General features: G+C 45.4%; 1 protein-coding gene across 2 annotated transcripts in view; it reads left to right on the forward strand.

Moving 5' to 3' along the window:
- Positions 1–23,596, forward strand: part of dok4 (docking protein 4) — a 183,128-nt gene that overhangs the window by 56,644 nt on the left and 102,888 nt on the right. For both annotated transcript variants that reach the window (XM_072279085.1, XM_072279084.1), the window contains exon 7: positions 857–995. In XM_072279085.1, coding sequence (XP_072135186.1) covers positions 857–995 — 139 coding nt within the window. The remainder of the gene's footprint in view (positions 1–856; positions 996–23,596) is intronic.

Below are 23,596 nucleotides of genomic sequence, written 5' to 3' on the forward strand. Positions count from 1 at the left end.
ACAATGCCTTCATTTTGAGCCATACCTGGAATTCCTGCTGCTCATTGCAGCCATCTTGTGTTGTCATGTGGACTTGAGACAGTGTGGGGTCTTTTCTGGTTTCCCTTTGGATCATCTCCGCTGTAGTAGGGAGACCCTCGATTTGCATTAGGGAGAATATGTGAAGAGCAGTGTCCCCTTTTGTAAAATTTTCAAAGATTTCCTTTTCCAAGCATAAATGGAACAATCCATCAGCATCTCCATAATTAAGTTATCTTCTTGAATTCAATCTTGTAATTGTGTCTTGCCCTCTACGTTATGTTTTGTAACTCCATAAACTAACAAAAAGAAAAACACAGCAGCCCAGGGATAAATTTGAGTACATTTAGTTTTTAATTTAGTGAGGTACATACTTATGACATGGTAGTATAATGACATATGCCATTTACTTACTTTTACATATAACCCAAAATTAATACTAAGTAAAAATGTTTAATCAGACAATATATTTACAATATTGCTCAAAAATGAAATGCACAACAGGAGTGAGGCAGATGGTTTGGGGAGGGAGGTGTTGGGTTACGAAGGCTGGAGAGGACAGGGATGTGGCTGTAGAGACAAGGGTGGAACTAAAGAGTGAGTTTGGGTAAGCTGTTTGTTTCTGAGCGTGATTGCCAAAATAAAAGCACATTCCCTCTCCCTTCTCTCCCTCCACTTTTCCCCATCTCCCACCTCACCGTCCTTCCCCTTGCCCCTTACCCATCCACTCCTTTCCCCCCTTCTCTTTTGCTATCCCATTCCCCCACCCTCACCCCTCTCCCTACTATTGCTATCCCTCCCCAGCCAATAAAGTTGACGTGTGCCACTGTGTCAACAGGCTGTGTGACACCGGTGAGGGGGTGTTCACTTTCCAGACCCGAGAGGGGGAGGAGATTTACCAGCGGGTTCACGCTGCCACTCTGTCCATTGCCGAGCGACACAAACACAGCTTGATGGAGGTGGAGAACAGCTTCAGAGTGAGTATCCGTGCTGTGTAAGCACTGCAGAGAAGTCCTGACCCCCTACCCCCTCTCCCCCCGTACCGACTTTCAGCTCCCTCTCAGAATCAGAATCATGTTTAATATCACTGATACATGCCATGAAGTTTGTTGTTTTGTGGCAGCAGTATATAGCAATATATAATAATAAAAAACTATAAATTACAGTAACAATGTTCTCCATGGTACAAATGTAGAAATTTGCAAGAGTCTTTTCTCTTGACATACAAAGCCCCCTCAACTCCTAATGAAATATAGCCCTTGTTGTACCTTCTTTGCAATTACATCAGTATGTTGGACCCAGGATAGAACTTCAGAGATGTTTACACCCAGGAACATGAAACTGCTCATCCTTTCCACTGCTGATAAGGGCTTGTGTGTGTTCCCTCAACTTCCCCTTTCTGAAGTCCACAATCACTTCCCTCATCCCTCTCTCCCCAATCTTCCCCTTTCTCTCCCCTCTTTTCTTGCTACCTCTATCTTTCTTCTCCCCCACTCCAATCTCTGACCTTCCACATTCTGAGGCAAACACATATGGGCCCAAGCCCCTCCTTCACCAGTCGGTGGACTCTCCGAGCCCAGCTGTCCCACCTGCACAAGCGCAGCTCCGCGTGGTATCTCTGCCTCAGGCATTGAGTCCCAGACCATCGGCAAGAAATTCCTTCTCCTCAGCCCCCATCTAATTCCTCTGTTTCTTCCTATCCGTGTCCCCTGGTCTTTGACTCACACACTGAGGAGATCTGGTCTCCTCCATATTCTCTCTCTACCTCCACTCCTTGTAACCTTACCTCCATTACCCCTTCCCCAGTACCATGTCACTGGATGACTGGTAAGTTAGTTCATTATTGTGGCATGTCTTGAAGTACAGTGAAAAACATTGTTTTGCATGCGATCCATACAGATTATTTCCACAAGTCAGTGCACTGAGGTGAGGAGTGAGGACGTCCGTCAGTCAGAGTTGACCATGGATCTTGCGTCCCAGCTGTCTAGGTACACGAGTCTGGGCAGGACGATACGGAGAGCAAGCTGTTGCTCGTGTAGCAAGCTCCGACTCTCCACGCATCTGATGAACCCAAAGGAACGACAGAGACCGGTACGGTTTGGTACCAGGCGTGTTGCAGCTGTTGCCAGTCAGCGTTGAACTCAATGTAGGACTGCCTTAGGGATCCAGTTCTGGGTTTTTTCCCCCGGACTTTACTCCCGAAGCCTTCCCCATGAGTGGGTATAGCTGCAAGGCAGCAAAGGTTTGAGATCAGAGGCATTCTTCTCCTAGATGAGCTGCCAACCACAGTTGATGAGCCCCATCTGCCTGAAGTGACTAGTTTTAAGACACCAGTAACCCGCCTTTGCCCCTTCTACTGTCAGTAGAAATAGTTCTGCCAAGCTTAGTGGATAAGCCACACATGAAGGCCTGGAGCAGGACTTGGTTGTCAGAGGCCGTTTGAGGTGCATACCATTGGGAGTGTTTAATAGGGAGTAGGAGCTTGTTCCCATTACCATCCCTGGCATTGAGGTAGTGCAAAGGAACCATTCAATAGTCTTAAAACAGATGGAGTACCAGCTGTCTTCAGCCTGCAGGTACGAGTTCTCACAGGGGTGCGTGAGGTTCTTTGATGATACTGTCTGCCTTACTGAGGCACTGTGAGTACAGACAAGGCCCATGGTGGGGAAGCTGGTTTCTGGGATGTGCTGAGGTGTGCTCACAACTCCGTAGTTTGTTGAGGTTATGGTCAGAGCAATTGCCATACCAAGTCAGGATGCATCCAGATATGACGCTTTCTGTGATGGATCAATAAAATTGGAGGTTATCTCAGCCTTTCCACTCTTTTTGAGTAATTGAATGATACAACAAGGAGACAGACTCTTGGCCTTCATACTGAGAGCCCTGATCTTCCCATTTCCAAATTCTTGGGGACCTAAGAACTTGTTCCTATCACAATCATCCTCTCATCTTCCCTCTTCCTTTTGCCGTACATTTTTGCCCTCTAGTCTCAGACACCTCTGTTATGGAGAAGTTTCTCACTATCTACCCTCTCTGAACCTCTCATTGCTTGGTACAACTCTGTCAACTCCCCCATCCTCTCCATCCTCAGTCTGCTGTGTTCCAGGGAGCAGAGATCAGGCCCTTTAGCTAAAATATTCCATCCCAGGCAATAGCTGGTGATTGGCACAGCACATTATTGTGCTGTGTGGTGACTGGAGTCCAGCAGTGGCCCAACTGATCCTTTATAAAACTCCACTACAATCTGCCTGCTCCACATGTTCTATGCATCAATGAAGTCAATTATCTGTTTGTCTTCTTCTTCACCCCATTTCCCTCTGCCATTGCATTAGGTTTCTGAGGATTTGAACACCAAAGTTTGATTTTTTGGATAAGTTTCCCATGTAGGCCTTGTCAACAGCCTCACTGAAGCCCACCTGGGTTATATCAACAACAATGCATTGTTACCTCTTCAAAATTTTTAATCTAGTTCAATCTTTAAAGTAAATTTATCATGTCACATTGTACTACCCTGAGATTCATTTCCTTGTGGGCATTCACAGTAAATCACAAAGAACTGCACACAAAGGCTGGGGTGGTCTTTCACTGATTATATTATGGTTGTTGGGCTTATTGAGTATTCGCACAACAAAATGACTCTCAGGGTTGTACATGATGACATTTATGTACTTTGATAATAAATTTACTTTGAACTTTGAAATAACCAATGTGCAAAGCAAAAAAGTACAACAACAATAATAATAATAAACAGAAATAAATAAATAATACTGAGACCCTGTGTTGTCAAGCCCTTGACAGTGAGTTGTACCTAACTTGTGGAATCAACTCGGTGCTGAGGTGAGTGAAGTTATCCACACTGATTCAGCAGCTTACGGGTTGAAGGATAATAACTGTTCCTGAACCTGGTGGTGTGGGAACTAAGACTGTTGTACCTCCTTCCCGATGGCAATAGCAAGAAGAGAGCATGGCCTGGATGGTAAGGAACCATGATGCTGCTTTCTTGTGGCAGCTCTCCTTGTAGATTATATCTTCGTATCATGCACAAACTTGGCCACAATACCATCCAAAGCATTGAGGTAAGACCATTAGATAGTATATGGGAGCAGAGTTAGGCCATTTGGACCATCAAGTCTTCTCCACCATTTCATCACGGCTGATCCATTTCCCTCTTAGCCCTAATCTCCTGCCTTCTCCCCATTGCCCTTCATGTCCTGATTAACCAACCTCAGCCTTAAATGTACTCACTGACTTGGACTCCACAGCTACCTGGGGCAACGAATTCCACAGATTCTCTGGCTACAGAAATTCCTCCTCTTCTTAGTTCTAAATGGATGTCCCTGTATTCTGAAGCTGAGTCCTCTGGTCTTGGACTCCCCCTCCATAGGAAACATCCTCTCCACATCCATTCTATCAAGGCCTTTCAACATTTGATAGGCTTTGACGAGGTTTCCCCCTCATTCTTCTCAATTCCAATGACTATAGGTCCAGAGCCATCAAATGCTTTTCATATGACATGCCTTTCAATCCTGGAATCATGCTCATGAATCTCCTCAGAACACTCTCCAATGTTAGCACATCCTTTCTAAGATAAAGGGCCCAAACCTGTTCAAAGTACCCCAAGGGAGGCCTCACTAGTGCCTTATAAACCCTCAACATTACATCCTTTTATATTCTGGTGCTCTTGAAATTAATGCAAACATTGCATTTGTCTTCCACACCACTGACTCAACCAGCAAATTAACCTTTAAGGAATCCTACAGTAGGACTCCCAAGTCCCTTTGCACCTCAGATTTTTGAAAATTTTTTCTCCATTAGAAAATAGTTGAAACTTTTAAATCTTCTACCAAAGTGCATGGCCGTACATTTCCTGACACTATATTCCATCTGCCACTTCTTGGCCCATTCTTCTAATCTATCTAAGTCCTCCTCCAGCCTCCTTGCTTCCTCAAAAGCAATCTGCCCCTCCACCTATCTTCGAATTGTCTGCAACCCTGGCCACAAAGCCACCAACTCCGTCATCAATACTAAAACATATGATGTAAAAATAAGCAATCCCAATGCAGACCCTGTGAAAAACTAATACTCACTGGGAGTGAACTGGAAAAGACTCCCTTTATTCCCATTCTTTGCTTTCTGCTCATCAGCCAACGCTCTATCCATGCAAGTATCTTTCTCATAGCACTATGGCCTCATAACCTGTTAAGCAGCCTCATGTGTGGCACCCTGTCAAAGGCCTTCTTAAAATCCAAGCACTGTACAGAACATACACTGATTCTCCTTTGTCTTGCTGGTTATTTCTTGAAAGAATTCCAACAGATTCGTCAGGCAAGATTTTCCCTTAAGGAAACCATGCTGACATTGTCCTTTTTTTTATAATGTGCGTGCAAGTACCCCAAAACTACATCCTTAACAATTGATTCCAACTTCTTCTCAACCACTGAGGTCAGACTAACTGGCCTGTAATGTCCTTCCTTCTGCCTCTCTCCCTTCTTGAAGATTGGAGTGACATTTACAATTTTGCAGTCCTCTGTAATCTATTGAATCTTGGAAAATCATTACTAATGCCTCCACAATCTCTTCAGCTGTCTCTTTCAGACCTTCCAGTTTCCCAAGCACCTTTTTCCTAGTAATGGCAACTTCTCTCACTTTTGCCCTCTGACATCCTCAAACTTCGGTTATACTAACTGCTAGTGTCTTCCACAGTGAAGACTGATACAAGATGCATTGTCAGTTTGTCCACTATGTCCTTGTGCCCATCACTACCTCTCCAGCATCATTTTCCAGCGCTCTGATATCTACTCTCTCTTTTCTTTTACTCTTTATACATCTGAAGAAACTTTTGATATCATCATTAATGTTGTTGTCTAGCTTATCTTCATATTCCACCTTTATGACTTTTTAGTTGCCTTCTGTTGGTTTTTAACAGTTTCCCAACTTTCCACTAATTTTTACTCTATTATATGCCTTCCCTTTGACTTTAATTTCCCTTGCCTTCCATGGTTGCATCATCCTGCTTTTGGGATGTATCCATCTTGCACCATCTGAATCGTTCCCAGAAATTCCAGCCATTGCTGCTCTGCCATCATCCCTGTTAGTGTCCCCTTCCAATCAACTTTGACCAGCTCCTCACTCATGCCTCTGTAATTCCCTTTGGGGAGGTGGAACATCGACTCAGACTATGAGAGGCCTGCGTCGGGCATTTTCATGCCCTACAAGGCACAGATTGGAAGTCTGTGTGGGGTGCCACTCCTCACACAGACACTAGAGCAATGTGTGGTTAAGTGCCTTGCTCAAGGACACAAACACGCTGCCACAGCTGAGGCTCGAACTAGCGACCTTGAGGTAACTAGAGCAACACCTTAACCACGCAAACACTAGGAAATCTGCAGATGCTGGAATTTCAAGCAACACACATAAAAGTTGCTTGTGAATGCAGCAGACCAGGCAGCATCTCGAGGAAGAGGTACAGTCAACGGTTCGGGCCGAGACCCTTCGTCAGGACTAACTGAAGGAAGAGTGAGTAAGAGATTTGAAAGTGGGATGGGGAGGGGGAGATCCAAAATGATAGGAGAAGACAGGAGAGGGAGGGATGGAGCCAAGAGCTGGACAGGTGTTTGGCAAAGGGGATACGAGAGGATCATGGGACAGGAGGTCCGGGGAGAAAGACGGGGGGGGGGGAACCCAGAGGATGGGCAAGGGGTATAGTCAGAGGGACAGAGGGAGAAAATGAATGTGTGTATATAAATAAATAACGGATGGGGTATGAGGGGGAGAAGCCTACTGACTCTCACAGCTACTGTATCTGGACTATTCCTCTTCTCACTCTGTCTCTTGCAAAAATGCCATCCCCTTCTCACAATTCCTCCGTCACATCTGCTCTCACTCTCACTCCATCCTCCCGCCACTGCACTAAGAATAGGGTTCCCCTGGTCCTCACCTACCACCCCACCAGCCTCCGGGTCCAACATATTACTCTCTGTAACTTCCGCCACCTCCAACGGGATCCCACCACTAAGGACATCTTTTGAATTGGGGTGATGTCTTTGCAGGGAAATGTACTATGGACGTGTGGTCGATGGTTAGAGATCTCTTGCGGGATGTTAGGGATAAATTTGTCCCAGTGAGGAAGATAAAGAATGGTAGGGTGAAGGAACCATGGGTGACAAGTGAGGTGGAAAATCTAGTCAGGTGGAAGAAGGCAGCATACATGAGGTTGAGGAAGCAAGGATCAGATGGGTCTATTGAGGAATATAGGGAAGCAAGAAAGAAGCTTAAGAAGGGGCTGAGAAGAGCAAGAAGGGGGCAGGAGAAGGCCTTGGTGAGTAGAGTAAAGGAAAACCCCAAGGCATTCTTCAATTATGTGAAGAAAAGAAGGAGTGAAGGTAGGACTGATTAGAGATAAAGGTGGGAAGATGTGCCTGGAGGCTGTGGAAGTGAGCGAGGTCCTCGATGAATACATCCCTTCGGTATTCACCAGTGAGAGGGAACTTGATGGTGAGGACAATATGAGTGAGGTTGAAGTTCTGGAGCATGTTGATATTAAGGGAGAGGAGGTGTTGGAGTTGTGAAAATACATTAGGACGGATAAGTCCCTGGGGCCTGACGGAATATTCCCCAGGCTGCTCCATGAGGTGAGGGAAGAGATTGCTGAGCCTCTGGCTAGGATCTTTATGTCCTTGTTGTCCACGGGAATGGTACCGGAGGATTGGAGGGAGGCGAATGTTGTCCCCTTGTTCAAAAAAGGTAGTAGGGATAGTCCGGGTAATTATAGACCAGTGAGCCTTACGTCTGTGGTGGGAAAGCTGTTGGAAAAGATTCTTAGAGATAGGATCTCTGGGCATTTAGAGAATCATGGCTTTGTGAAGGGCAGATCGTGTCTAACAAGCCTGATAGAGTTCTTTGAGGAGGTGACCAGGCATATAGATGAGGGTAATGCAGTGGATGTGATCTATATGGATTTTAGTAAGGCATTTGACAAGGTGCCACACGGTAGGCTTATTCAGAAAGTCAGAAGGCATGGGATACAGGGAGGTTTGGCCAGGTGGATTCAGAATTGGCTTGCCTGCAGAAGGCAGAGGGTGGTGGTGGAGGGAGTACATTCAGATTGGAGGATTGTGACTAGTGGTGTCCCACAAGGATCTGTTCTGGGACCTCTACTTTTCGTGATTTTTATTAACGACCTGGATGTGGGGGTAGAAGGGTGGGTTGGCAAGTTTGCAGACGACACAAAGGTTGGTGGTGTTGTAGATAGTGTAGAGGATTGTCAAAGATTGCAGAGAGACATTGATAGGATGCAGAAGTGGGCTGAGAAGTGGCAGATGGAGTTCAACCCGGAGAAGTGTGAAGTGGTACACTTTGGAAGGATAAACTCCAAGGCAGAGTACAAAGTAAATGGCAGAATACTTGGTAGTGTGGAGGAGCAGAGGGATCTGGGGGTACATGTCCACAGATCCCTGAAAGCTGCCTCACAGGTGGATAGGGTAGTTAAGAAAGCTTATGGGGTGTTAGCTTTCATATTCGAAGGATTGAGTTTAAGAGTCGCGATGTAAAGATGAAGCTCTATAAAACTCTGGTTAGGCCACACTTGGAGTACTGTGTCCATTTCTGGTTGCCTCACTATAGGAAGGATGTGGAAGTATTGGAAAGGGTACAGAGGAGGTTTACCAGGATGCTGCCTGGTTTAGAAAGTATGCATTATGATCAGAGATTAAGGGAGCTAGGACTTTACTCTTTGGAGAGAAGGATGATGAGAGGAGACCTGATAGAGGTGTACAAGATAATAAGAGGAATAGATAGAGTGGATAGCCAGCGCCTCTTCCCCAGGGCACCACTGCTCAATACAAGAGGACATGGCTTTAAGGTAAGGGGTGGGAAGTTCAAGGGGGATATTAGAGGAAGGTTTTTTACTCAGAGAGTGGTTGGTGCATGGAATGCACTGCCTGAGTCAGTGGTGGAGGCAGATACGCTCGTGAAGTTTAAGAGACTACTAGACAGGTATATGGAGGAATTTAAGGTGGGGGCTTATATGGGAGGCAGGTTTTGAGGGTCGACACAACATTGTGGGCCGAAGGGCCTGTACTGTGCTGCTCTATTCTATGTTCTATGTTCTATCTTTTCCTCCCCCCCCCCCCCCCACTTTCCGCAGGGATCACTCCCTACGCGACTCACTTGACCATTCGTCCCCCCCCATCCCTTCCCACTGATCTCCTTCCTGGCACTTATCCTTGTAAGCGGAACAAGTGCTACACATGCCCTTACACTTCCTCCCTTACCACCATTCAGGGCCCCAGACAGTCCTTCCAGGTGAGACGACACTTCACCTGTGAGTCGGCTGGGGTGATATACTGCGTCCCGTGCTCCCGATGTGGCCTTCTATATATTGGTGAGACCCGGCGCAGACTGGGAGATCGTTTCGCTGAACACCTACGCTCTGTCCATCAGAGAAAGCAGGATCTCCCAGTGGCCACACATTTTAATTCCACATCCCATTCCCATTCTGACATGTCTATCCACGGCCTCCTCTACTGTAAAGATGAAGCCACACTCAGGTTGGAGGAACAACACCTTATATTCCGTCTGGGTAGCCTCCAACCTGATGGCATAAACATTGACTTCTCTAACTTCCGCTAATGCCCCACCTCCCCCTCGTACCCCATCTGTTATTTATTTATATACACACATTCTTTTTCTCTCTCTCCTTTTTCTCCCTCTGTCCCTCTCACTATACCCCTTGCCCATCCTCTGGGTTTTCCCCCCCTCCCCCTTTTACTTCTCCCTGGGCCTCCTGTCCCATGATCCTCTCACATCCCTTTTGCCAATCACCTGTCCAGCTCTTGGCTCCATCCCTCCCTCTCCTCTCTTCTCCTATCATTTCGGATCTCCCACTCCCCCTCCCACTTTCAAATCTCTTACTAGCTCTTCTTTCAGTTAGTACTGACGAAGGGTCTCGGCCTGAAATGTCGACTGTACCTCTTCCTAGAGATGCTGCCTGGCCTGCTGCGTTCACCAGCAACTTTGATGTTTGTTGCTTGAATGCCTTAACCACTTGGCCACGTGCCCAATATGTAATTTCCTTTACTTCACTGTAATACTGATACATCTGACTTTAGCTTCTCCTACTCAGATTGCAGGATAAATTTTGTCATATCACGATCACTGCTCCCTAAGGTTCCTTTAGTTTAAGCTCCCTAATCAATTCTGGTTCGTGGCACAACACCCAATCCAGAATTGCAGATTGCCTCGTGGGTTCAACCATGAGCTGCTCTAAAAAGCCATCTTCTAGGCGTTCTACAAATTCCGCCCCCCCCCCAAGGATCCAGCACCAACCTGATTTTCCCAATCTACCTGCATATTGAAATACCTCGTGACTATCATAACATAGTCCTTTTGACATGCCTTTTCTGCCTCCTGGTGGAATTATAGCCCACATTTTTCCTACTGTTCAGAGGCTTGCATACAACTCCCAACAGGGTCTTTTTATCATTGCATTTTCTTAGGTCTATCCACAAGTATTCTACATCTTTTGATCCTATGTCACCTCTTTAAAGATTAAATATCTTTTTTACCAACAGAGCCACCCCACACCCTCAACCTACCTGCCTGTCCTTTCGATATAATGTGTATCCTTGAACATTAAGTTCCCAGCTATAATCTTCTTCCAGCCACGACTCAGTGATGCCCACAGATCATACCTGCCAATCTCTAGCTGTGCTACAAGTTAATCTGCCTTATTCCATATACTGCATGCATTCAAATGTAACATCTTCAGTCCAGTATTCATCACCTTTTTCAAAGTTATTCCCCTTTTCATTGCAACTCATCCCATTGAACGTGATTCCCCCAACCGTCAGCCTATCCTTGCTAGCAGTCTCACTACACGCTGCTACTGTCTGTAAATCAACTGCCCAATCCTCAGCCCCCTGCCAAATTAGTTTAAACCCTCTCCAACAGCTCTAGCAAACGTGCCCACAAGGCTATTGATCCCTGTCGGGTTCAGGTGTAACCTATCCCTTCTGTATGTGTTGTACCTTCCCCAGAAGGGATCCCACTGCACCAGTTCCTCAGCCACACCTTCATCTGCCAAATGCTCCTATTCCTACCCTCACTGGCACATGCCACAGGCAGCAACCCAGAGATTGCCACCCTGATGCTCTTGATTTTCAGCTTTCTGCCTAGCTTCCTAGAATCTTTCTTCAGGACCCTGTTCACCTTTCCTACTTACGTCATTGTTGCCAATACACAGCAAGACTGCTGGCTGCTGACTCTCCTCTCTGAATGCCGCGGACCCCATTTCAGACATCCATGACCCCAGCACCTGAGACGCAGCGTACCATCCAGGTGTCTCTATCACATCCACAGAATCTCACCTCTGTTCCTCTAACTATGGAATCTCCTATCACCACTGTAGTCCTCCTCACCTCCCTACTCTTGTGGTTCTCCCGATGAGTCATCTCTCTCAACATATATGGTTGAGGGGAATGGACACGGGGTGCTCTGTACCGTCTGCCCATTTCTCTTTCTTTTCCTGACAGTCATTCAGTTACCCACCTCCTGCAAATTAGGGGTGAGTGCTTCCCTATAGGTCGTATCTATCACCTCCAAAATTTCCCTTATGAGCCAACTGAGACCGAGCTGCAGCTCCAGTTCCTTGCAAAACATGCAAAATGTCACAGGAACTCAGCAGGCCAAACAGTGTCTATGAAAACAGTCGACGCTGGCCATGTGTACTTACATGGATTCCAGCTATGCCCGCCTTTTTGTCCGCTACGTGGAACGATCTATGTTCCAGGTCTACACTGGTATCACTCCCCAACTTTTCCTACGTACATTGAAAACTGCACTGGTGCTGCTTCCAGCACCCGCGAGGAGCTCGTCGACATCATCAGGTTCACCTCAACTTCACCCTGCCCTCAAATTTTCCTGGTCATTTCGGGCACCTTCTCCCCTTTCTCCATCTCACTATCTCTGTCTCTCGAGGCAGCTTATCTACTGATGTCTTTAATAAACCCATTGGCTCTCACAGCTACCTGGACAATACCTTTTCCCACCCTGTACCTTGTAAAACTGCCACTCCTTTCTCTTGATTCCTCCATCACCACTGCATCTGCTCTCAGGATGAGGCTTTTCATTCTAGAACTAAGGAGATGTCCTTCTTCTTCAAAGTAAGGGATGGTGAGCTTTCTTTCCTCCGCCATCAACACTGCCCTCAACCGAATCGCTTTCATTTTGCGCACGTCTGCCCTCACCTCATCCTCCTGTCACTCCACCAGGGATAGAGTTCCTCTTCTCTTCACCTACTACCCCACCTGCCTCCGCATCCAGCACATAACTTCTCCATAACTTTCTTCACCTCCAACGGGATCTTACCACCAAGCACATTTTTCCCTCCCACCCGCTTTCTGCTTTCTGTAGAGATTGCTCTCTACACGACTCCCTTGTCCATTCGTCCTTCCTGTACTTATCCTTGCAAGTGGAACAAGTACTATTCCTGCCCCTACACCTCTCCTCCCTCACTACCATTCAGGGCCCCTTCACCTAGGAGTCTGTTGCTGTATCCAGTGCTCCCGGTATATTGGTGAGACCCGATGTAGATTGGGAGGCCAATTCGCCAAGCACCTACGCTCTGCCAGTAAAAGCGAGATCTCCCAGTGGCCCCCATTTTAATTCCACTTGCCATTCCCATTCCAACATGTCAGTCCATGGCCTCCTCTACTGCCATGATGAGGCCACACTCAGGTTGGAGGAGCAACCTTATATTCTGTCTGAGTAGCCTTCAGCTTGATGGTATGAACATTGATTATTCGAACTTCTGGTAATGCCCCCCTCCCCCATTATTCCCATTTTCCTCTCTCACCTTATCTCCTTCCCTGCCTGTCACCTCCCTCCGGTGCTCCTCCCCCTTCCCGTTCTTCCATGGACTTCTGTTCTCTCCTATCAGATTCCCCCTTCTCCAGTTCTTTATCTCTTTCACCAATCAACTTCCCAGCTCTTTACTTCAACCCCCCCCCCCATACCCAGTTTAACTTATCACCTCCTACCTTGTATTTCTTCTTCCCCTGCCCCACCTTCTTACTCTGACTTCTCGTTTTTTTTTCCCAGTTCAGATGAAGGGTCCCGGCCCAAAACGTCCACTGTTTGCTCTCTTCCATAGATGCTGCCTAGCCCGCTGAGTTCCTCCAGCATTTTGTGTAGGTTGCTTGGATTTCCAGCCTCTGTAGATTTTCTCTTGTTTGTGAACTCCAGTTCCTAACATGTTCTCTGAGAATCTACAGCTTGGTGCACACGGTGTGGATATGGTTATCTGGAGCCTCTAGATCTCCCAGAATTCCCAAATCTTACACAAAGGGCACAACACTGCCCCAGGAATCATTCCGACTGCTCTAACTGTGCCCTAACAGACTAAGAATGATGACTAAAGAAGAAGAGTCCTACCAGAAACTTACCTCGCCCAAGCCTGATCTCACCAAAGCCTGGTGATCCACAGGCAAAGCCTTCCCACTTTAATACAGTCCCACTCACACAATGGCCTCTCCACCTGCCCCTCCCTTATTTTTATTCACCCTTGGTGATGAATCCCATTCACTGACTGGCCGTAGTTGAAACTCTTTTCACATTCAGCGTGAAAAGAAGTAGTTCCAAAACAGATTAGTAAATTCGGATTTCAATCCAAACAAATGTGAAATACCTCATTTGGAGGGATCAAAGCCCTGCAGGGCTTATGATAATTGACAGAGCCCTGTTTTGGAACAGAGGTAATTAGGAGTGCAAGTGCAGAATTTGCTCATTTAGTCAGGCCTTTGACTATAAGAATTGCTATAAGTTATTGCTGAGGCTGCACTTGTAGTATTGTCTCCAACTTTGGTCACCCTGTTACAGGAAAGATGTTATTAAACTAGAGAGGATGCAGAAAATATTTATCAGGATATTGCTTGGACTTGGTGGGGGGCTGAGTTACAAGAAGGGGTTGGACTAGGACTTTAACCCCTGGAATGTTGGAGATTGAGGGGTGACCTGATAAGATCATGAGGGGCACAGGCAGGGTGAAAGCACATAGTCTTTTTCCCAGGGACGGGATACTAAAAAACAAGAGGACATGGGTTTCTGATCGGAGTTGAGAGATTTAGAAGGGATATCAAGAACAGCACTTCCACGTAAAGGGTGTTGTGTGTTTGGAATGAGCACCCAGAAATAGTGGTGAGGCAAACACCAGTTGGTCCTTGGTCCTCAGCAGTTACAGTAGTGCTCAGTAAAGCAATTCTCTTTACCCCTTATCTCTAACTCAGTTCAGAATCCATTCAGTCACTTAGATCCAATTGGCTTTTACTGATTTTGTCAGTTATGATCTTGTCAAAGGCTATGTTAAAGACCACAAAGGCCACATCAAGCTGTACAGCACAGAAAATGGCTTTTACACCATTGCATCTATGTCAGACCTCTCACCCATCCATGCTAATCACATTTATCCACATTAGGCCCACATCATTCTTCACCTTGTCAGTTTAGTTGTCTTTTAAACATAGTATTATATCTAACCTTCTCTGGCAATGTGTTCCTGATATGATCCCCTGTGTATGGATTAAAAAAAACAACTTTAAAACTCTTTCCTCTTACCTTAAAACTATACTCCCTTGTTGTTGATACCCCTACTGTGGGAAAAATAATTCAAACTATCTACCTGTCTACGCCTCTCATGTCACCTCCTCAGATTCCTTCACTCCAAGGAAAATAAGCCAGCCTATCAAGTCTATCCCTTAACTAAAGTTCTCAAATCCCAGCAACACACTAGTTATTCTACTCTGCACTCTCCCCAGTACAACCACATCCTCCTGCAGTGTAACACCAAAACTATAATCCTCCAGCAATCCTCATTTTCTCCTCAAAAAGTCAATAGATTGGACCCAAACTTCATTTCCTCTCTCATTTCTATAAGACCATAAGACATGAGAGCAAAATTAGGCCATTTGATCCATAAAGTCTGCTCTAGCATTTTGTTACTGCGATCCAATTTTTCTCTTAGCTCCAATCTCCTGCTTTCTCCCTGTAACCCTTCATGCCTTGACCAATCAAGAATCTACCAACCTTAAATATACCTTAAAAAAACTTGGCCTCCACAGCTGCCTGTGGCAAAGAATTCCACAGATTCACCACTCTCTGGCTCAAGAAATCTTCCTCATCTCCATTCTAAAAGGGTGCTCCTCTATTCTGAGGCAGTGTCCTCTGGCAGACTCTCCCATCATAGGAAACATCCTCTCCACATCCTCTCCATCAAGGCCTCTCACCGTTCAACAGGTCTCAATGAAGTCACTCCTCATTCTTCTGAATTCTAGTGAATACAGGCCCAGATCCATCAAATCTCTTCATTTGTCAAGCCAGTCAATCCTAGAATCATTTTTGTGAACCTCCTCAGAACCCTCTCTAGTTTCAGCACTTCCCTTCTAAGACAGGAGGCCCAAAACTGCTCACAATACTGCAAGTGAGGTCTTACAAGTGCGTCATAAAGTTTCAACATTACATCCTTGTTTTCACAGTCAATGAGTCGTAGAGTAGCGCAAAACAGGCTCCCCCCCGCCCCCCCCCCCCGCCTTCCATGCTGACTGATCTACACTGCTCCCATATCCTTTAACCTGGCTTAATCCTTAACCCATATCCTTTCACCTCTCATTCTACCCTACGTATCCCAGTACCAGTCCAAATGTTGTGCAAGTCTTATTTTTTATCGTACCTTCTGCTCTCACACCTACTTTGGCAACTCATTCCAGATAACCATTACACTCTGCTTGAGAAACTTTTCCCGAAGTTCCCCTTTAAATTCCTCCCTCTGAATTTAAATCTGGGCCTAGTTCTAGACTCACTGCCCTACTGTCTATTTGTCCTAGCAACACACACAAAATGCTGGGGGAACGCAGCAGGCCAGGCAGCATCTATAGGAAGAGGTACAGTCGACGAATGGACAAGGGAGTTGCATAGGGAGCGATCCCTGCGGAAAGTGGGGGGGGGGGGAGGGAAAGAAGTGCTTGGTGGTGGGATCCCATTGGAGGTGGCGGAAGTTATGGAGAATTATATGTTGGACCCGGAGGCTGGTGGGGTGGTAGGTGAGGACAAGGGGAACCCTATCCCTAGTGGGGTGGTGGAAGGATGGGGTGAGAGCAGATGTGTGTGAAATGGGAGAGATGCGTTTGAGAGCAGAGTTGATGGTGGAGGAAGGGAAGCCCCTTTCTTTAAAAAAGGAGGACATCTCCCTCGTCCTGGAATGAAAAGCCTCATCCTGAGAGCAGATGCGGCGGAGACGGAAGAATTGCGAGAAGGGGATGGTATTTTTGCAAGAGATAGGGTGGGAAGAGAAATAGTCCAGGTAGCTGTGAGAGTCAATAGGCTTATAGTAGACATCAGTAGATAAGCTGTCTCCAGAGATAGAGACAGAAAGATCAAGAAAAGGGAGGGAGGTGTCGGAAATGGACCAGGGATATTTGAGGGCAGGGTGAAAGTTGGAGGCAAAGTTAATGAAGTCAACGCAGTCAGCATGTGTGCAGGAAGCAGCGCCAATGCGGTCATTGATGTAGCGAAGGAAAAGTGGGGGACAGATACCAGTATAAGCTTGAAACATGGACTGTTCCACAAAGCCAACAGAAAGGCAGGCATAACTGGGACCCATATGGGTACCCATGGCTACACCTTTAGTTTAGAGGTAGTGAGAGGAGCCAAAGGAGAAATTATTAAGAGTAAGGACTAATTCTGCTAGATGGAGCAGAGTGGTGGTAGAGGGGAACTGATTTGGTCTGGAATCCAAAAAGAAGTGTAGAGCTTTGAGACCTTCCTGATGGGGGATGGAAGTATATAGGAACTGGACATCCATGGTGAAAATAAAGCGGTGGGGCCCAGGGAACTTAAAATCATCAAAAAGTTTAAGAGCGTGAGAAGTGTCACGAACATAGGTAGGAAGGGATTGAACAAGGGGGGATAAAACCGTGTCGAGGTATGCAGAAACGAGTTCGGTGGGGCAGGAGCAAGCTGAGACAATAGGTCTGCCAGGACAGGCAGGTTTGTGGATCTTGGGTAGGAGGTAGAAACGGGAAGTGCGGGGTGTGGGTACTATAAGGTTGGTGGCAGTATGGGAGATCCCCAGAGCTGATAAGGTTGGTGATGGTGTGGGAGACAATGGCCTGGTGCTCTTTAGTGGGGTCATGATTGAGGGGTAAATAAGAGGAGGTATCCGCGAGTTGTCGCTGTGCCTCGGCAAGGTAGAGGTCAGTACACCAGACTACAATAGCACCCCCCCTTATCGGTGGGTTTTATAGTAAGGTTAGGATTGGTGCGGAGGGAGTGGAGAGCAGATCGTTCGGAAGGAGTGAGGTTGGAATGGGAAAAAGATGTGGTGATTTGTCCTATCTATGCTCCTCATCATTCTACAAACCTCTGTAAGGTCATTGCTCAGCATCTTTTGTTCCAGTGAGAATAAATATAGCTGATCAAATCAGTTGTTAAAACTACAGCCCTCGATTCCACACAATATCCTGGTAAATCTCTTCTGCATTCTACTTCTACCACAGAACTATACACAATACTCCAAAAACAACCTGACCAATGTTTCGTACAGAGGCAATATGATCCACAGCTCTTATACTCAGTGCTTGGACCTGCATGTCAAATGCCTACCCTATCCATCCATGTCACCATTTCAAAGGAGCTATCGACATGCCCCAGACAAGATTTCTCTGTACATCAGTGCTCCTAATATAATAACATGACATGTCCCTGAGTAGATTAAGCGTCCTTCTTTGCTATCTACAGCTCTACCAACTTTCATGTCACAGAAGTCACAGTGTTACAGAGCACTACAGCTAGGTACAGACATAGGTAAGAAACGGGAAGAGGTCCTGAAAGGAGAATATAGGGAGTTAGGAAGGGAGTTGAGAAGAAGGACCGCAAAGGTAGTAATCTCGGGATTACTGCCTGTGCCACGTGATAGTGAGAGTAGGAATGCAATGAGGTGGAGGATAAATGCGTGGCTGAGGGATTGGATCAGGGGGCAGGGATTCAAGTTTCTGGATCATTGGGACCTCTTTTAGGGCAGGTGTGACCTGTACAAAAAAGATAGGTTGCACTTGAATCCTAGGGGGACCCATATCCTGACAGGGAGATTTGTGAAGGCTGCTGGGGAGATTTTAAACTAGAATGGTTGGGGGGTGGGAATCATATTGAAGGGACTAGGAGAGAGGAGGTTAGTTCACAAATAGAGAAAGCTAGTAGACAGTGTGTGAGGGAGGATAGGCAGGTGACAGAGAAGGGGAGTGCTCAGACCGAAGATGTAAGGAAGAGGGAAGAAAAAAATAATAAATTTGGGGATAAACAGAGAGTAAGAGGTGGAGAGTTTCTTAAATGCATCTATTTTAATGCTAGGAGCATTGTAAGAAAGGTGGATGTGCTTAGAGCATGGATTGATACCTGGAAATATGATGTTGTAGCCATTAGTGAAACGTGGTTGCAGGAGGGGTGTGATTGGCAACTAAATATTCCTGGATTTCGTTGCTTCAGGTGTGATAGAATCAGAGGGGCAAGAGGGGGAGGTGTTGCATTGCTTGTCAGAGAAAATGTTACAGCGGTGCTTTGGCAGGATAGATTAGAGGGCTCGTCTAGGGAGGCTATTTGGGTGGAATTGAGGAATGGGAAAGGTGTAGTAACGCTTATAGGGGTGTATTATAGGCCACCTCATGGTGAGTGAGAATTGGAGGAGCAAATTTGTAAGGAGATAGCAGATATTTGTAGTAAGCACAAGGTTGTGATTGTGGGAGATTTTAATATTCCACACACAGACTGGGAAGCCGATTCTGTAAATGGGCTGGATGGTTTGGAGTTTGTAAAATGTGTGCAGGATAGTTTTTTGCAGCAATACATAGAGGTACCAACTAGAGAAGGGGCAGTGTTGGATCTCCTGTTAGGGAATGAGTAGGGCAGGTGACAGAGGTATGTGTTGGGAAGCACTTCGGGTCCAGTGATCACAATGCCATTAGTTTCAATATAATTATGGAGAAGGATAGGTCTGGACCCAGGGTTGCGATTTTTGTTTGGAGAAAGGCTTTGAGGAGATGCGAAAGGATTTAGAGGAGTGGATTGGGACAATTTGTTTTATGGGAAGGATGTAATAGAGAAATGGAGGTCATTTAAAGGTGAAATTTGAGGGTACAGAATCTTTATGTTCCTGTTAGGTTGAATGGAAAGGTTAAGAGTTTGAGAGAGCCATGGTTTTCAAGGAATATTGGTAACTTGGTTCAGAAAAAGAGAGGTATCTACAATAAATATAGGAAGTGTGGAGTAAATGAGGTGCTTGAGGAATATAAGGAATGTAAGAAGAATCTTAAGAAAGAGATTAGAAAAGATAAAAGAAGATATGAGTTTGCTTTGGCAAGTAAGGTGAAAATAAAAGGTTTCTACAGTTCTATCAATAGCAGAAGGATAGTGAGGGCTAAAATTGGTCCCTTAGAGAATCAGAGTGGACGGCTATGTGTGGAGCCAAAAAAGATGGGGGAGACTTTGAACAATTTCTTTTCTTCGGTATTCACTAAGGAGAAGGATATTGAATTGTGTAAGGTAAGGGAAACAAGTAGGGTAATTATGGAAACTATGATGATTAAAGAAGAGGAAGTACTGGCGCTTTTAAGGAATATAAAAGTGGATAAGTCTCCGGGTCCTGACAGGATATTCCCCAGGAACTTGAGGGAGTGTTAGTGTAGAAATAGCAGGGGCTCTGACAGAAATATTTCAAATGTCATTAGAAGCAGGGATGGTGCCAGAGGATTGGCATATTGCTCATGTGATTCCATTGTTTAAAAAGGGCTCTAAGAGTAAACCTAGCAATTATCGGCCTGTAAGTTTAACGTCAGTGGTGGATAAATTAATGGAAAGTATCCTTCGAGATGGTATATATAATTATCTGGATAGACAGGGTCTGATTAGGAACAGTCAACATGGATTTGTGCGTGGAAAGTCATGTTTGACAAACTTTATTGAATTTTTTGAAGAGGTTACTAGGAAAGTTAACGAGGGTAAAGCAGTAAGTATTGTTTATATGGACTTCAGTAAGGCCTTTGACAAGGTTCCACACGGGAGGTTAGTTAGGAAGGTTCAATTGTTAGGTATTAATATTGAAGTAGTAAAATAGATTCAACAGTGGCTGGGTGGGAGATGCCATAGAGTAGTGGTGGATAACTGTGTGTCAGGTTGGAGGCCGGTGACTAGGGGTGTGCCTCAGGGATCTGTACTGGGTCCAATGTTGTTTGTCATATACATTAATGATCTGGATGATGGGGTGGTAAATTGGATGAGTAAGTATGCAGATGATACTAAGATAGGTGGTGTTGTGGATAATGAAGTAGGTTTTCAAAGCTTGCAGAGAGATTTAGGCCAGTTAGAAGAGTGTGCTGAAAGATGGCAGATGGAGTTTAATGCTGATAAGTGTGAGGTGCTACATTTTGGCAGGACTAATCAAAATAGGACATACATGGTAAATGGTAGAGCATTGAAGAATGCAGTAGAACAGAGGGATCTAAGAATAATGGTGTATAGTTCCCTGAAGGTGGAATCTCATGTGGATAGGGTGGTGAAGAAAGCTTTTGGTATGCCGGCCTTTGTAAATCAGAGCATTGAGTATAGGAGTTGGGATGTAACGTTAAAATTGTGCAAGGCGCTGGTGAGGCCAAATTTGGACTATTGTGTACAATTCTGGTCACCAAATTATAGGAAAATTGTTAACAAAATCGAGAGAGTACAGAAGAGATTTACTAGAATGTTACCTGGGTTTCATCACCTAAGTTACAGAGAAAAGTTGAACAAGTTAGGTCTTTATTTTTTGGAGCGTAGCAGGTTGAGGGGGGACTTGATAGAGGTTTTTAAAACTATGAGGGGGATTGATAGAGTTGACGTGGATAGGCTTTTTCCATTGAGAGTGGGGGAGATTCAAACAAGAGGACATGAGTTGAGAGTTAAAGGGCAAAAGTTTAGGGGTAACATGAGGGGGTACTTCTTTACTCACAGAGTGGTAGCTGTGTGGAACGAGCTTCCAGCAGAAGTGGTTGAGGCAGGTTCGATGTTGTCATTTAAAGTAAAATTGGATAGCTATATGGATAGGAAAGGAATGGAGGGTTATGGGCTGAGTGCAGGTCGGTTGGACTAGGAGAGAGTAAGCAGTCGGCACAGACTAGAAGGGCCAAGATGGCCTGTTTCCGTGCTGTACTTGTTACATCGTTATAGCACAGAAGCAGCCCCTTCAGCCTGCCTAGTCCGTGTCAAGGTATTATTCTGCCTGCTCTCATCGATCTGCACCCGGACCTTAAACTTCCACCTCCACGCTCCTCCTACCTCCCTGCTTATCCAAATGTCGTTTAAATGCTGAAATCAAACCCACGTCCACCACTTCCTCTGGCAGCTGATTCCACTCTCACACCACCCTCTGATTCCCTTTAAATATTTCACCAGTCATCGTTAACACATGATTTCTATTTCTAGTCACACCTAACTTCATTGGAAAAAGCCTATTTGCATTTACCCTATCCAGAAACCATAGAAACCATAGAAACTACAGCACGGAAACAGGCCTTTTGGTCCTTCTTGGCTGTGCCGAACCATTTTCTGCCTAGTCCCACTGACCTGCACACAGACCATATCCCTCCATACACCTCCCATCCATGTATCTGTCCAATTTGTTCTTAAATGTTAAAAAAGAACCTGCATTTACCACCTCGTCTGGCAGCTCATTCCATACTCCCACCACTCTCTGTGTGAAGAAGCCCCCTTTAAACTTTTCCCCCCTCACCCTTAACCCATGTCCTCTGGTTTTTTTCTCCCCTTGCCTCGGTGGAAAAAGCCTGCTTGCATTCACTCTATCTATACCCATCATAATTTTATATACCTCTATCAAATCTCCCCTCATTCTTCTACGGTCCAGGGAATAAAGTCCTAACCTACTCAACCTTTTTCTGTAACTGAGTTTCTCAAGTCCCGGCAACATCCTTGTAAACCTTCTCTGCGCTCTTTCAACCTTATTTATATCCTTCCTGTAATTTGGTGACCAAAACTGAACACAATACTCCAGATTCGGCCTCACCAATGCCTTATACAACCTCATCATAACGTTCCAGCTCTTATACTCAATACTTTGATTAATAAAGGCCAATGTACCAAAAGCTCTCTTTACGACTCTATCTACCTGTGACGACACTTTTAGGGAATTTTGTATCTGTATCCCCAGATCCCTCTGTTCTACTGCACTCCTCAGTGCCTTACCATTAAACCTGTATGTTCTACGTTGGTTTGTCCTTCCAACGTGCAATACCTCACACTTGTCAGTATTAAACTCCATCTGCCATTTTTCAGCCCATTTTTCCAGCTGGTCCAAGTCCCTCTGCAGGCTCTGAAAACCTTCCTCACTGTCTACTACACCTCCAATCTTTGTATCATCAGCAAACTTGCTGATCCAATTTACCACATTATCATCCAGATCATTGATATAGATGACAAATAACAATAGACCCAGCACTGATCCCTGTGGCACACCATTAATCACAGGCCTCCACTCGGAGAAGCAATTCTCTACCACCACTCTCTGGCTTCTTCCATCGAGCCAATGTCTAATCCAATTTACCACCTCTCCATGTATACCTAGCGACTGAATTTTCCTAACTAACCTCCCATGCGGGACCTTGTCAAAGGTCTCACTGAAGTCCATGTAGACAATATCCACTGACTTCCCTTCATCCACTTTCCTGGTAACCTCCTCGAAAAACTCCAATAGATTGGTCAAACATGACTACCACACACAAAGCCATGTTGACTCTCCCTAATAAGTCCCAGTCTATCCAAATGCTTGTAGATTTTGTCTCTTAGTACTCCCTCCAATAACTTACCTACTACTGACGTTAAACTTACTGGCCTATAATTTCCCGGATTACTTTTCGATCCTTTTTTAAACAACGGAACAACATGAGCCACTCTCCAATCCTCCGGCACCTCACCTGTAGACAGCGACATTTTAAATATTTCTGCCAGGGCCCCTGCAATTTCAACACCAGTCTCCTTCAAGGTCCGAGGGAACACCCTGTCAGGTCCCCGGGATTTATCCACTTTAATTTTCCTCAAGAAAGCAAGGACCTCCTCCTTTTCGATCTGTACAGTTTCCATGATCTCACTACTTGTTTCCCTTAATTCCAGAGACTTCATGCCAGTTTCCTTAGTAAACACAGATGCAAAAAACCTATTTAAGATCTCCCCCATTTCCTTTGGTTCCGCACGTAGCCGACCACTCTGATCTTCAAGAGGACCAATTTTATCCCTTACAATCCTTTTGCTCTTAATATATCTGTAAAAGCTCTTTGGATTATCCTTCACTTTGACTGCCAAGGCAACCTCATGTCTTCTTTTAGCCCTCCTGATTTCTTTCTTAAGTATTTTCTTGCACTTCTTATACTCCTCAAGCACCTTATTTACTCCCTGCTTCCTATACACATCATACAACTCCCTCTTCTTCTTTATCAGAGTTGCAATATCCCTTGAGAACCAAGGGTCCTTATTCCTATTCACCTTGCCTTTA

Source organism: Mobula birostris, chromosome 15, assembly GCF_030028105.1.
Source record: "Mobula birostris isolate sMobBir1 chromosome 15, sMobBir1.hap1, whole genome shotgun sequence".
In the NCBI taxonomy this organism is placed as follows: domain Eukaryota; kingdom Metazoa; phylum Chordata; class Chondrichthyes; order Myliobatiformes; family Myliobatidae; genus Mobula; species Mobula birostris.